At 42.8% G+C, this 15,596-nt stretch overlaps 1 protein-coding gene and 1 long non-coding RNA gene across 2 annotated transcripts in view; one reads left to right on the top strand and one right to left on the bottom strand.

Annotated features, from left to right (window-relative positions):
• The first annotated feature begins 1,503 nt into the window (after positions 1-1,503).
• Positions 1,504-15,596, top strand: part of LOC136015172 (uncharacterized) — a 35,079-nt gene continuing 20,986 nt past the window's right edge. The window contains exon 1 of the long non-coding RNA XR_010613094.1: positions 1,504-1,968. This is a non-coding gene — a long non-coding RNA (uncharacterized LOC136015172). The remainder of the gene's footprint in view (positions 1,969-15,596) is intronic.
• On the bottom strand, positions 5,456-12,076 carry SMIM28 (small integral membrane protein 28). The gene is made up of 2 exons (XM_065679102.1): positions 11,761-12,076; positions 5,456-7,879 (listed from the first exon to the last, which is right to left on the bottom strand). The coding sequence occupies exons 1-2, from the start codon at positions 11,869-11,871 to the stop codon at positions 7,481-7,483; spliced, it is 510 nt and encodes a 169-aa protein (XP_065535174.1). The 5' UTR covers positions 11,872-12,076; the 3' UTR covers positions 5,456-7,480.

The raw sequence follows: 15,596 nt of genomic DNA on the forward strand, positions 1-15,596 counted from the left end.
CCTGCCATAGACTTAGAGGCACCCTATCAGACATGCCTGAGATTCCTGCCCCACTGAGGGAAAGATCAAAGCACAGTGGTAAACTGAGCCTGTGTGAATCCATGATACACAGGCAGAACCAGCAAGTCTGATGATCCTCTAGCATGGACTGAGCTCCGTGGTGCTTACTTCCCCGCCTGTGTTCCTCTGCCTGGGTGCTGCTTCGGGGATCCCCTGGTTGGTGAGGTAATGAATAAACTTACTCTTTGCATTTCATCCATGGCTGTTCTGCATCCTGCCTGTGCTGACTCAGCTAAATAGGGAAAACGTGTGATTATAGAAAGTAATATGTAATCTGATGTGATACAATATACATAAATTGTGGTCATTGTAAGGAAAAAAAGAAACATTGGGGGAGGTTTGCATAAGAATCACCCCAGTGAATGCCTATGGTAAGCAGGTAATAACTTTTGCTCTATTACAGGCTAATTGAGACCAAGCTTTGGCTCTAGGTAGTACATGGTTTATTTAGTAAAAATGAAACCTCAACTCCCTAATGCAGGAAAGGAGGTACTAGTTTACTAAATTTATTATTCTGGAAATTCCTTTTGGACTATAGGGACACAAACCATTTGGCAGCACCACACAAATTAATCCACACCTGTCAGACACACTCATTTCTGTTCCTTCTTCAATGGAGCTGGAGATAGTTCTATCAGATTAATTCTATCATTCTGGTGCTTGAGTGGCATTAATGGGAGACTGCAAAGGTGGGCACAGAGTGGATGTGCACTAGGCTCACTGCGGCACCATCTGTATTTTCATCCCTTTAGAAGACCAGGTAAGTACAAACAGCTCAGTGGCACACAGAAACACATAGTTCAGCTAAAGAGCATGGAGTTCAAGCAAACATCTGTCTTAGTGGCTTGTTCAAAGGCTGCATTTGTTCCTTTAATTGCATACAGGGGGCAATAATACCACAAATAAAACTAACATAACTTTGTTATTCTGCCAGAGTTCTGTGGGCAACAAAATACAAACACCTGTTTTTCTGTTCCTTCTTGTTGTGTATTCTCTGCTGTGTCGCACAGTGTACACTGCAGTAACATGCTCACTGTAGTTATGGAGTCTTTCTTCTACGTGGATTTTCTTGGTGTCTTACAAGAGATGAATACTACAGTTTTTCCCTTAGTGAGGTCACCACCACGGTCACTTTCCTTGATGCTTTAGTTTCCATGAAACTGAAACTTTGTAATTTTTGAATTATTTAATTTCATGCAAATTTCACAAAGAGGCCATAACAGGGCAGAAAAGCCAGTGGGAGGAGAAGACTCTGCCACCCCATGTAATATAATCATATCACTTTAGTTTTCTGAAGAAACCTTGCTACCTGGCCCACCCTTTCTCCTCAGCCTATGTGGTATGCTCATAGCACTCTGACCAAATGGAGTATGTCTGCAGGATCGCTACAGGTCTTGAACATCATTTGTTTTGTAGCAAGCCTGTCAGGAGTGGGGGGCAGCTCTCCATGGGCCAAGCACTTTTACAGACCTGACAACAACAGTGTTCCTGTCCCTAGAAGATACTTATTCCTCCCAGTTTTCTCCTCTCTGAGGAGTGGAAAAAGTTAAATTTACTCACAGATGGGCACAGGAAAAGACCGCAGCTGCCTGTGGGATTGGAAAGGCTTGGCCAGGTGGTAGCAGCTAAGTAATTCTCAAGGAAGTCAAGAGCAGCACTAGCATCTAATTGAAACTAGCCAAGAAAAACAGATTTGGGCTGCATAATGATTGCTTAAGGGTTTCTTTAAATCCTGGGAACTCCTTGATTGCTCTGCAAAAACCAGGCCACAGGTGAAATCTTACTACACATTAAAGTTAGTTTGGGAGTGAGCTTTGAAAAGTTCACTGAAGATAGCAGTTACATCTGAAGACATCTGTAATGCTGAACCTTGCTTTCCAGTGGCTTGTTGGGCAACGTCTGTTACAGGTATTTTTAAATGCTGAGTTACATTATAATGTTTGTTGCTGTTTTACTGACTGACCCACAATGGAAGTAGTTTTCTTCTGTTGGAAGGATCTTTGCTTTTATAATGCTGTGTCAGGGGAAAACCTGTTGTACAGAGAGCCAAATCAAAGCTGAAGAAAGACCTTGTACTTGTATGGGCAACAGCCATGGAAATCCTCTTGGTATGGTTGTATTAAAGAAATTTCAATGTAGGTCATATGTTCAAGTTGCTTTAAGTAGTATAGGAATTGTTCTCTTTATGCTTGTTCTTCAGTACAAATTGCATTTAATCTGAAGTTACAACTTCCCAAGTAGTGGAACCAGAGTATGCATACACAGACCTTCAAGAGGAAGAAACTGGAAAGCAGATTTAGGAGCCATGTTAAAATGCTTTTTCTGGTGATCAGGGTGTGGCTTTTAAGCCTTCTCCATTCTTGTCCTTAAACTGACTGCTGAAAGGACTACTCCTAACCCATTAAGCTTCTGTACCCTTGATTCAACAGCTAGATTAAGGGTACCCTGACTGTGAGATGCATGGTGGCTCTGGATTAAAACTGAGCAGCAGTAGGCATTATCTTTGTTAATTACCAGACCCTCTGCAAGACAGACTCCCTGCCGTCTCTACAGCCAGGCCTGTGAATCTGCTTCAGGACTGCTGCACTTTTGTGTTTAGTGAATTCAGGTAATGAAAGTCGCCGCTGACTGACCCTTGTGGCTGCACAGCAAGCTTTCAGGATCCAGCAGGTGCCTGGTGACACCTAGGAAACTGTCGGCGTGTCCAAGCTCTCCCTTTGATGTTGGTAAAAGCATTCCTGCTTCTCCTACATACGCACCACTTGCTTTTTGCTGCCTGTAAGGCCCTGTACCTCCTCATGCCATCACCTTGTTAGGGTACCTGCTGGCCATGGACACCCCTAAGGAAGGGGTATGGGTTGGGGACATGGGAACCAACGCTGTACAGGGCTTGGAAGGCTGGGTGGAGAGTTTAGTGAGGAAAACTGAGACAAAACTTAAGCATTAGCCTACTAAGCAAAGCATCTGGTATTAAGTATTTACAGCTGTGCTGATTTACCAGACACTAATGTTCAATACGGTGCTACTGAACTGTGGAGTTTTTGGATGGAGCTGCTGTTTGGACCCCTGTTGCTCCTGGGTGACCTTGGCAGTTTGTTCTCGTCTCCAGAAACTCGAAGCACACAGGAAAACATCTCCTGCCTGCCTTAATTAGCAGCCATGTTTAAAGGTGGACAAAAGCCCTTGTACTGTTAAGAGGCAGCTGACCGTGTAATGTCTGGGGTGCCAGTCATTATTTACCACCCGCAGTTGTTTTGCTGCCCCGGGCACGCACGAGAGGAAAGGGACTTTCTCTGCAACTGCCGCCAACCTGGAGTGAGACTACTGGAGCTGACAAAGCGGACTCGGAAGCTTAACTGGGGCGGTGGAGACACGCACGCTGCAAACACGTACCGCCATCTTGAACACACCTTCCCTCCCCGCTGCAATCGCTCCCGCCTTTTATGGGCTGTCTCCAGCCGGACTGGCTGCCATTGGCTGCTTGGTGAGAGAGGGCGGAGCCACCCTCTGCGGTGGGGCGGGGCTGGGCGGTGGTGCCGCGGGGTCCCTCCGTCCGCCCGGAGCTGGGGATCGCGCCGGTGCCGGTTGCACTCGGTACTCGGCGTGCCGTGCCGTGCCGTGCCGTGCCGGCCTCGTTAGGCGCGTCTCCTCTCGCCCTCCCTCGGTGCACTGTGGCTCCCAAATAAACCTCCCGCTCATCGGTTAAGGCGTGTTTAAAGTCGGGGTGGGCGGTGCTTCTCGGCGCGGGGCTGGCTTGTCAGGGGCGTTGTAGGGATGCAGGGAGCAGGTACACTTTGCTGAAATTTGCGGTTCAAACCGGTGTTAACTGGGAAAATACCAGTTGTAGTGGTACGTATAGTTGGGTGCTATTACAGTAATTGGTAAAAATTACTAAATGAAGGCGTACAGCTTTGAAAAGGGCTGCTACGGCCCTGGCGGCGAAAGAATGGGGGAAGGGGATTTAGTGTAATTCCCTAGGGTAAGCCAGCAGCGAAATCCAGCCTCTCCTTCAGAGCAGCTCATGGGTGTGCTGATGTCCGATGGCCCCAAACATGATAAGTCTGCGAGAAAATGGAATTTAATCTCAGTATGTAGTGTTAAACATGGTGCCAGATGCCTGCCTGCGGGAGAGAATGCCTTTCCATGCGCTCCTTCCCTAGGAAGCAGGTTGTCATTGTAATGAAAATCTGTTTTCAGCTCTTCAGAAATCAGTCTGATCACCCTAAACACAAGCCGTTCTGGAAACAGTCTTGTATCAAAGCTGGAAAGTTGTATTTATTGGAAACTAATACACCTGGTGTAAATACTGTAAATACTCAGTCCCAGGTAACGCTGGAAATCTGTTGATAGATAAAACTGGACAAACCAGAATCATAAATGTCTCTGGCAATTGTGTGGTTAGCTGGCTGGGGTGGGGGTGCTTGGGTAGGGTCCAGGTAGCTGCCAAAATCAGAGAATCACAGAATGGTTTGGTTTGGTTTGGGCCTTCAAGATCATCCAGTTCCAACCCCCTGCCACAGGCAGGGACAGCTTCCACTAGGCCAAGTTGTTTAAAGCTCTGTTCAGCCTGGCCTTGAACGCTGCCAGGGATGGGGCAGCCACAGCTTCTCTGGGCAACCTGTGCCAGTGTTGGAACTCATAGTGAAGAATGTTTGCATTACTTTGGTGATGTTGGCTAAAGAGAGTGAGCTGCTCATGTGGAGCTCTTGGATACATTATGCAGGCATACTTCATACTTATAGCATACCTTGTTTCTTATCTCCAAAGTCTGTATTTGATGTTATATTTAAAATAATGGCTGCATAACCTAGGTCAAGAATAATAGATTAGAAAAATAAGCTGTCTAAGTTACAGGGTGACCTGCAAAGCATAAAATGCGATATCAAACAGCAGTTTTTTCCTTGTGCTGTAGTTCATAACAGGTCATGATTTTAGGAAAAGAAAGTAAAATTTACTTGTGCCTGATTTAAAGTCTACCACAACCCCTGGCACACAGGTCTAGATCATAGAATCATAGAACAGTTAGGGTTGGAAAGGACCTTAAGATCATCCAGTTCCAACCCCCTGCCATGGGCAGGGACACCTAACACTAAAATGATGGTACCAGTGTGTTAACTTGCTACTTTTGTAATAAAAACATGGCGGGATTTGAGAGTTATCTGAGAAATACTGTGTGAGAGACAGTCATTCTCTATATTTGTGGAGACAATAGCGGTTCTTGACTAGTTATAGAAGTATATCAGTCATGGTCATAAGAAATATCGGTCAAAAGTTATCGGAATTGTAACTAAGGTAACTGGAGAGCAGTTTAGAATGATGAGCCCAGGGTCGGGTTTCAGGTGCTGCTCTGGTTAAGGGTAGAAAAGAAATTACGCTGACAGCTGTGTAACTCATTCCAGAACAAAGCAGATCTTTTAAAGGCAAAATACATTCAAATTGATATGACAAAGGCAGAATTTTCAAGCATATCTGTACGATTCTGCTGAAATTAGTGGAATATACAGACACCAAAGGCAAAAGTGATTTACCTTTGAACCTGAAACCTTTGTACCTTGATGACTAGGTAGCGTATGTTGTTTAGGGCGCTTGTATTTTTGCAGCTTTCCTTGTAGGTGGCAGAAACTCCATGTACCAAATATTAAGAGGGTAAAAAAAAAAGGCAAAGAGACAGTAAAGTAACAGTACTTTTAAATGCCCCCGTGAATAACAGGAACTCATCCCAGACATAGTTGGGAAAGAAAAAAGGGTGACTGAATTTGGATTTGTCCAAAACACCTGCTCTTACAGTTTGGAGACAAAAAGGGAATGTTAGAAAAGGTAATGGTCTCAGAAGTGTAGTTCAAGAAAATAATTCACTTCTGAATTACATAAAGCAGATCTTTTTGCTCTTAATTTAAGTGAACTGTGTGAGTGGTATCCTCAGGTTTGACATGCACTGCTCTTGGTTACTGTGGTGATGTGGTTTGTGCCATTGTTTGCAATAATATGAAATGGAATTGCTTGCAGCTCGAAAGTTGTCTGGTTTTCTTCTGCTGTACAGTGATTAATTCTTCCATTATCTTGGGGGTTTTGTTTGGTTTTTGGTTCGGTTTGGATTTTGTTTTGCTTTTAAAGGGATGTGGTACATTCACAAAGCAGGACTGGCTGGTACTGACACTTCATGAGAGTTGCTGGAATCAGTGTGTAACTCAGGACAGCTGCTGGGTTTATGGATTACACCAAGACTGCACACAGCAGTATCTAGTAGTTGTCATGTTGGCAGGTTGCAGACAAATGTAGTATCATGGAATAGCTGACACCCGCAAGGAAGAAGCTGTCATAGCTTTTGAGGCTGTCAGGATCTGTAGTAACCACCTTCTGTAACAAGAGCATTTATCGACATAGTGAAAATGTTATCCTGTAAGAAAGAATTAAAAATAACATACACCATTGTCTAAAAGTATGCATATGCAAGCCCTCCTGAAATTGAACCACTGCCACCAATGCACTTGAATGAGATTTACTTTGCCCTAGTGATGAAGGGGAAGGGGGTATAATGCTGGTTTGAAATACAGACCGGATTTTTGTGTTTGTGCATTTGATTTTATTTCCCCCCAACTCCTCACACTGCACCAAATAGGTCACAGGGTTTTTTGCTGTAGACTTGTAAATTGGAAAAGAAGTCAAGGCAGTAGCCTGGAATATCAGGACCTTGCAGACCTGGGCAAGTAGCTCGGAGCAACAGTGTGAGTGTGCTCTTGTGTGCTCTGGAGTCTTCCTCACCCAGAATGATCAGGGCTTCTCTAGCTCTCCTCGTTGTTCAGCTGTGATAAGACAGCCTTTATCCCCAGCACACGTTTCAACCTCTGGGGACAACTGCTGGAAATTTTATAGAGGTTACATATATATCTGCTTTCCTGAGATCTGTTGTGATCATTCCAGAGCACTGTGGAATGACGTGGTATTAACACACATGGATGGAGTGAATCTGAAACAGTCAGAATTGCCGGAAATTCAGTAAAAAATAAACACATGAAAAAGAAAAAGCCAAAGCCAGACCAGCACAGGTATATGCTAAAACCCCTTTTCATGACTGGTGAATCTATAGCATAATTCATGTTTCCTTGTAGCTGAGGGATTGCAGAGGGACAGATTTCCACTTGTCTTTAAGTTTAATTCTTGTGTGACACCCTTTTTTAACTAGAATACCCATGTTACCAGTCTGGGACTGATTTGGTGCTATGGTGTGTGTATCTGCTTGCAACAGGTGGAAAGTAGAAAAGCCTAGAATGTGAAGAGGCTCGTTCCCTGTTACTCCAGGTTTCTTCTTGGTTTGGTGCCTTGCTTGGAATCTTCTTGCAAATTTTAAAGGCCATATAGCAGTTCCATGTTTGTGCCTTGAGGGGCTGCATGCTTCAGCTAAGGTGCTTCCGTAGGAAGTTTATTTGGCACTGTTGGACTGCAGTGTGCTCTCTTCGTAAGAAGGCACTGGTTCTGGAGAGAGCTCAGTGTGAGCCTCGTCCATGGAAGTCTTCATGGTGGCCTCCTCGTAGGATGGAGGCAAGCACACAGTGAGGAATGTGGCATCAGGGAGCAGAGTGGAGTAATGGAAGCTCTGGTCACTGTTCCAGGGCAGCACGGAAAGGAAATTGGACACATCATGCTCGGGCAGGGCCTCAGGGAGGTCGATGCTGAAGATCTGGCCCTGTGGAGTGGGGCGCTGGCAACGGCGGTACAGGAAGAGCAGCAGGAATGCCAGGAAGAGCATCATGGTGGCAGGCAATATGATGCACAGAAATGGTTCTATGTCGTCTTTGGTTGAGCTTGTCTGTTGACTGCTCTGTAATCAAAGCAAATAGGTAGTGTGTGGGATTCCTGGAGAGCTTTTAATCAGAGAGAAAATAAAAGATACATTCTCCATTTCCCCTGCTATGATGTAGCAGTTGCTTTTCCAAATTACTTTCTGACTGCCTTAGGGATATTCAAGCAGTATGTTTTGCAGATTTATAGATTGCTTGATTCTATGTATTGGTCCACTAAAACAAATGACAACTATGACAAAATAAATGGAGAAGTTGCAAAGAGTGGTGGGTTTCTAGGAAACCCTGTCTCCAGTGGGGAAAAAGTCCAACAACCTGGATTTGTATGTATTTTGTTATGAGGTTTTATTACTCCTGGATTATACAGGGACCTGTCCTTTTTGTGGGAGGTTGGTCAAAGCTAGGGAGAACACCCAGTTGCAAAGGAATAGGGCCGGTGATCCACCTCCTAGTGTTTTTTTGCATTTAGAAAACTGTATGTTTACTTTAAAGAACAAATATTACAACAGCTACTCCTTTCATCAGGACCCACTACAATAGCTATTGTTGGGCTATTCTAACTTTACAGGCGAGCTCCAGGTAAAACGCAGTTTGTCAGAACAGCCTGGACTTGGCTCTTTCTTGAGCTTGTTCTGCCAGCTATGCCAGAATGGTTTTAAAACTGTAGAAACATAACTCCTGGTTCTATGACTGCTGTGACAGCTTTGTGTCCTGCAAAATGTAGCCCCAAAATGTCTCTCCCACAGCTTTTGAATTGTGCTGTAGTGTTAACAGGAATAATAAGCTTTTTTTTTTTTTTTTTTTTTTTTTAAATAGCATTTGTGCTCTATTGTTGTATTAGCTTCACTTTTAAAATTTTATATAGATAATTTCCAGTCTGACTCTGTCTAGCTCTAGCTTATAATAACTGGATCTCATTTAGAGACTAGTCCAGAGAGTGGGTGTTGTGGCTGAACCCAGGACGGTGGGAAAAACCCAAACCCTAAAATTCTGTTCATTATCAACTCATTCCCTTTAAGTACTTGAAGACTGTAATCAGATGGCTTTTTCACATTTTTATGGTGAGACTGAACAGGTCAATGGATCAGATTTCCTTTATTTTGAACAAAGGCAGCTTTGCAAGTGAGGAGAACTCAAGTGGTTCTTTCCTCAAAGCATTTGGAAGCAGGGATGCAAATGGGCTGTTGGCAGTAATGGCTCTGTGAAAAGGGCCCAGAACTCTAATGTCCCCTTCTTGATCTATGAAAACTTTCTCTGCTTATTCTTCCAAGAATCATGGTCATTCCTTTAGCTACAAAATCACATTGTAACCTATGTTCAACTGATTATCTACCAGGCATTTGTTACCTCCCTGCTTTGTTGTCATATCATGAAATTTTTAGTATGTGTTCATGCCTTAGAAAAATAAAAGTAAATAGGTTTCGACTTCTAACAAATAGTGCAGTGGAGATGTCTGCTTTTTTTTTTTCCTGAGGTATTGTGGGTCTAAAGCCAAACCCATTAAGGTAAGTTTAAAGTACATTGAAACTTTTGTGGGTTAGCTATTAAGCTGTTTTCCCCAGCTGTCTTTTACCACAAAAATGCACACTAAAGAACTATTTCATATTTACTGATCATTTCTTATTAAAGAGTTTCTGGCAGTACAAGCTGTTGTCTTACCTGACCATTAAATGAGCTGCAGGAAACAGCAGAGTTGGAAGAAACTGTTCAGCTATTATTCTAATGCAGATGTTAAATCCTTCTTTTGAAAATTAGGGGACTTTTGTTTTTTAAAGTTTGTTAGCACTTTTTTTTAGTGTGTCTTTTGAAGTGCATAAAGCACTTCACAGGAAAATGAGAAAATGTGTTCACTATTGTGTTTGAGCACTACATATATTGAGGCTCATGGATGCTGTTATGTTACCAATACTCTTATAGTAAATATTTAGAATCAACTAAAGAAAGTAAAATCCTCTGCTGTTTAACATCTGGAAGTTTTCAAACCGAGCATATGAAGTGGCTAAGGGAATTATTTGGTGGTGTTCTCTTGACTGGTTTAGTTTTGATGCCGCTGCTATACTGGAGGTCAGTGTGCTCTGCCTGTGTCATCACAGGCATTATTGTCAGATTTATAACTGATGAAAATAAGGCTACAACTCCCAGCATGAAATAAGTTGTAGACACAGAAGTACAGGGACCCTTTATAAAGAGAAAGGCAGATAGAGGCATGGGGGTAAAGGAATTATGGTTCTAAAAAGTCATCCTTTTTTTCCCCCAGAACTGATTTTAGTAGGATGGTTTGGCCATTGCAAACACATATTTATTGGCTTCCTTTCATTTATACCTTTGCAGGGACTGAAGCAGAGGGTCAGTTTTCCCAAACTGAGCACAGACTAGAAGTAGTAAAGCCTTTCATTAGTAGTCTGCCTATATTTTCTTAATATGCTGAGCATGTACAGTTGCCAGTTTACAGATTGCATGAACTGTATCAGTTTAGATGAGCTTTTTTACTTGTGCCTGTTCGTAAAGGAATGGAATGCAGAGTGCAGCTGAGTTGTGTGGTTTTTCCATGATGAGTAATGGAATGGGTTTAAAATTGAACTCTCTGTCTAGACAAAAGGAGCCTCCTACCTGGATTGGAAGGGAATGACCTAATAAAGCCAAACATTAGTTTAAAGAGAGCTTTTGTGTAAGGGTAATAAAATTAATGTTTATTTTGCTGACATTCCCATTGATTGTTTGGTGCTAAGACTTACTATGTTAATGATTTGGTAGGCTACTTAGAACTTTATTACACTTATTTTTATTAATATATCCCATATTTATACTAATATCTTTAGAAGTTGAATCAGGAAACCAATACTTCTGAAATGTTTTTAGTGGATTTGGAACAAAGTCTGCTTTGATGTCATTAGGCTGTGGTCTGTGAGTAGGCGCTTGCTTCTTAAAGCTGCTTCATTATTGCTTGTAAAAAGCAAAACCGTATAAATCTGGCAAATAGAAAAACATTTTGCTGTGTTTTTGCATATATTAATAATGACACAATTTTAAAGTGAGCCTAGATACTAGACAAGTATTCTTAGATACTTGTTAGAATGTAACTCTGCTGTTTGTTTCTCACTGTCCGACAAAACCAGTCTGAAGGTGGGAAGACCTTGCTATTGCTATTCTAACGCTGGCAGTGTTACTGGTGAAGTAGACTTCGTTAAAATTGTAGAGGTATTTAAAAACTATCTTTTTTTCTGCTGTTATGACCCCCACACACGTACTCCTACCCTTTTTTATTTTACAGCGGGACACTTGATATCCCAGCTAAGTAGTGTGGCCAGTTCATTAGCTAATGCTGCTTGACTCAGGTATTTACTGGGGATATATGTGCACCTTAAATTATGATTTCTGATCAGGGAAACGCTTTCACTGTATCCCAGCCAAAGCCAGAAAGGCAGGCTGTGTTTTTATCTCTGAGGGCTATTTCCCTCCCCCCCATTTGCCTGCATGTGATCCTCTCTCACAGAAGTAATCAGTGCACAGCTTAGTGAACAAGAGTTCATTGCTGACTGCTACTGACTTAACATCTGCAGAAAGGCTTCATGGGACCAGATCCAAAGCATAAACATGCATTTAAAAGAAAGGAAATGAAGGAATAGGAGACTGCATTATGCTTTAAAGAAATAATTAAACTTCTTTACCTGCTGCCCCAGTAAGATTTTTCCATCTACTGTTCTTCTTTCCCCACAAATATGTTTAAAGCAACTTATCAGCAATAAGTAAGCACTCTGACTCTATTTAATTAGGCAGTTCTGCTTTGATACCTATCAATACCCAGGTATTTACTCTCTGCTGTACACTGAGACATTACACAGATGTACACACACATGCAAAGTCAAAGGACACACTACAGAGACAAGCAGGGGGTACCGACCTGAAGCTCTGTTTCCAGAAGTGGCCCACCTGGTTCACTGTTTAGCCAGTCATAGTTTCCCCTGTCAGCATGTCCAAATTTCCTCCAGCTGCTGCCCAAGAGCCACCTCATGCTTTCATTAACCTGGTCTCCTGTCTTAGTGCCTCCACCTTGCTTCGCTGCTTGCAGCTGCGTCCCCGCCTCCCAGCCTTGATCGAGCTGGGCTGCTCTCAGCTAATGATCCTTCTTAAATGATATCCCATTTATAGTGGAAAAGAAAAAAAAGAAGTTAGACACCCCCCCCCGTCATTGGGAAGCCAAGCAAATAGAGCCTCTCTCCACTTCCAACTCAATCTCTCTGGATTTGCTTCGGTGGCCTACATTACCAGCAAAGCTGGCATCAGGTATCCGAGAGCTGGGGCTGATAGTGCTCTGATTGGAGAGTTCCTGCATTAGGATTATTAAAAGGGGAATTTGCATGTGAATCTGAGTCCACACGGTCATGACTCTGCGCAGATAAATAATGCTCTATATTTAGGTATCTAATAAACACTTTTCCCAACAAAATAAGTAAACCCCACACCGCTATGTCGACAGGAGAGGCTCTCCCTCAGTTACACAGTGCGAGGAGGAACCATGGTCCGGACAGGGGTTTTTCTCCGTGTTGCTGGAACATACAGTAAATAGTGAGAGTGGTTTCTGCGTAGAGAGGCAAGGACATAAGGCTAAACGCTGTGGTGAATTATTTAGCAGTATTAGGATGTAGATGTTAATGATAAATCCGGAGAGTGAGCTCTGCCAGGAAAGCTTTGGTCACTGAGAGTGTAAGCTTGCTTTCAGTGGTAACAAGTTGTCAGTTCAGTTGGAACTGTATGGAAGCAGGAATGAGGACCATCCTTCCCAAACTGGTGTTAAAAAAAATAAATTCCTTAGGGAGTCTTGTGACTATGTAGCTTAAATCTGTCATCTCATGTGTAAGCAGGAAATATTCATACGCTATCTTAATTAGGGTCTTAATACAGCCCCTAAGATTATTAATGCTACTTTTTAAAGCCCGTTGTAAATTTCCTTTGGGATTGTGTCATGAATAATGAGGAGAAGTAAAAAAAAATGTCATCTTACGGTATAAACACTGTTTTTGGCATCCTTGGATTCTAATTAGATGAATTGCATCCAGAAAATAAGGTGTGTGCTTTTAAGACTCGCTGACCTGATTTACCAAGTGCTGCTTTGAATTCTTGACCTCTGGAAAATGTTTAACAATTATACAATTTTGTAGAGCTGAGGCCAAATGGGAATTTGGGGAAATGTGGTGGCCTTTGTCAAGCAGGTAATTGGAATATAAAATAGTGATTCTCTCTCTGGCTTTTTATATAATTAGTGGACCCAGCAGGAAAACTAGTGAAGGTAATGGGGATACCAACTTTCTAGTGCCAGTGGTTGGACATCCATTTGACATACTGCCTTTATAGAGAAGATCTGCTCTTGTGCAGAACTCAAACAGTACCACTTGAGACTGCATTTGATGGCAAATCTGTTGCAGATTTGTACCAACCCTGTGGGGCACACGTAGTGCTTATTTCTCCTTCTCACAAAGACCTCATAAATACCACCCATAGCTTGTGCATGCTGGAGTGTGGAAACTGGGGTGAGGAGGAACATCCTTGATTCCAAGACCCATGATCAGATGTCAGGCTTGCGGCTTTGAAGAACCAGGGAGGTTGACCTTTGGAGGTCTTCAGACCTTGACATGGACAAAACTTTTCCCCCTCCCTCCACTGGTTTTGCTCTTCGAAATAGTTCAACAGTTGCCCTGTCAAATGATATGGAGAAAATAGCTGGCATGGAATGGTAGCACCAAATTGATTAAATTTTGGTAAAGGTCTGTAAAACAATGGCCGCAATATGGTTTTAATTGAGGCAGTGTTGCTAATATCACCCCCAATGTTATAGGAGGGGAGCAAGGAGAGACTTTCTGAGGAAGCTATTGCAGAAAATAGGCAATTCTACTGTCCCCAGTATGAAGCTCAAACTGCCATAAATAATTAATCTGTCTGATTTGCTGGGATGTTCGAGGCTAGCACTGTAAGTCTAGGCTGTATTGCCACTAGTGTTTGTAGGGAACAGTATATCCACTGTGCCCTAGTTGCCTTTCACATTTCTTGCTGCTTTCTCTGCCCAGTTTTGCTACTTTCCACAGGTGGTGGAGAACCTTCCCTGCTCTGAATGAGTGCACTGCTGTGAGGGAGGGTGTGAAGGCTGGCCTGAACAGTGCAAAACTAGGAATTCCAGTGGATAAGGTGTTACCACTGTAAATGGTACTGTGTGGTCAGGTGTAGATTCATCTGATGAAATGGAGGGAGATGCTGACTTCTGCCTATAACCAGCTGCCTGTAATGTTCTGTGTCCTTCAGCAGGAGTGGTGCTGGTTCCTGTCCATTCCTGTTCACTTGGGTAATTGAGCAATTCAGTGATTTGCTCTTCTTTGGTAAATTTTTCATGATACCGAGATTCTGGCTTTGCTTTTTTTGTTAAGCATCAATACGTTTGTTTTTCAAAATCAAAACACCTTCTGAAGAGCAATCTCTTCCCCCTTTCAAACTAAAACCACTGTCACTTCAAAGAGTTGCCACAAGTTGGCGTGGCCCCTGCTGCAAACGAGCATTTTGGGGAGCAGCATTTGTGGACAAGCTGTGCATACTCACAGCCTGTAGAAATGGAGAGAGGAGATCCGGTTACAAAACGTGTGCATGCTGATGGTACGTACCTTGGCATAGGAGCAGTGGTGGCCAGGGGAGCAGGAGCAGGTACTGCTGAGGTATTGATCTGATGCTGCAGATGGGTAGCTGAAAGCTACTACCTCCTGCAGAATATCCCATAAAGTTTTGTGAGTGCAGCCATGCTTGAAAAGTGCAGTCAATGATGATGTGATTTTTGCTTTGCCTCTAATGACAGCATTTCAATCTATTTAGCAATTCTTTGTTCAAAAAAATGTAATTTTCTGCTGGAATATTGTGAATCCCTGTATCAAATCCCTTGAGACTGTATTTAAATACCATGGTCTCTTTGTTAGTACTTGTTGCTAACACAGTAAATTTTAAACAAAAGCAGGATTATGTCTTCGTAGCTTGATTTGCTTAGTGTCATTTGGTGCCAAAACCCTAGTGACTCTGGATACTAAACCAATTAGTCTTTCTGCTATTGTTGCTTAGAACCAGTGTGGCCAAGAGAGCACTGTCTGGGAAAGAATAGCTCTTCTGCCCTCTAAAACTCACTCAGTTCTTCACCAGATTGGAAAAAATAAAAAATACTTATTAGTCCTTTGTCATTGCTTTCAGGCCAGGTGCAGCTCCAGAGCAGAAGAACTGTAGGCATTAATGTACTCTCTTACAGGTTAATATCTCTAATTGCTGATTTAGAGAAGCTCTGTTCTCTTTCCTGTCATTAACAATGAATCTCCAAGTCTCCATCTGGCATTGTTAAAATGCTTGAAACATTTGAATGCATGAGGAAATACAGCTTTTGAAATCCATTCCTGCCCTGAAACGTATTTAGCAATAATAATAAGAATGAGAGAGTCTGAAAATTGTCTGTATAAACTAAACCAACTGATGCGGTACATAAGCTTGTAGTAGGTTGCAGTTGCCTGTGTACGTGTGAGGATATCCAGTGTGACAAACTGGACAAACACACAGCAATGGGGGGACCTTCAGGCTCTGTGAAAGGAGGGTTAGAAAGTTAAACTGCCAGTTCCTTGAGTGGTCTCTCCGAGAGCCGAGGGAGAAACCATAAAGAGAAAGCTGCAGTATTGGAGGGTGAGCTCAGGGTTACCCAGCTCTCACTGACTAGCCTCTAGC

The sequence above is a fragment of the Lathamus discolor genome, chromosome 5 (genome assembly GCF_037157495.1).
Source record: "Lathamus discolor isolate bLatDis1 chromosome 5, bLatDis1.hap1, whole genome shotgun sequence".
In the NCBI taxonomy this organism is placed as follows: Eukaryota; Metazoa; Chordata; class Aves; order Psittaciformes; family Psittacidae; genus Lathamus; species Lathamus discolor.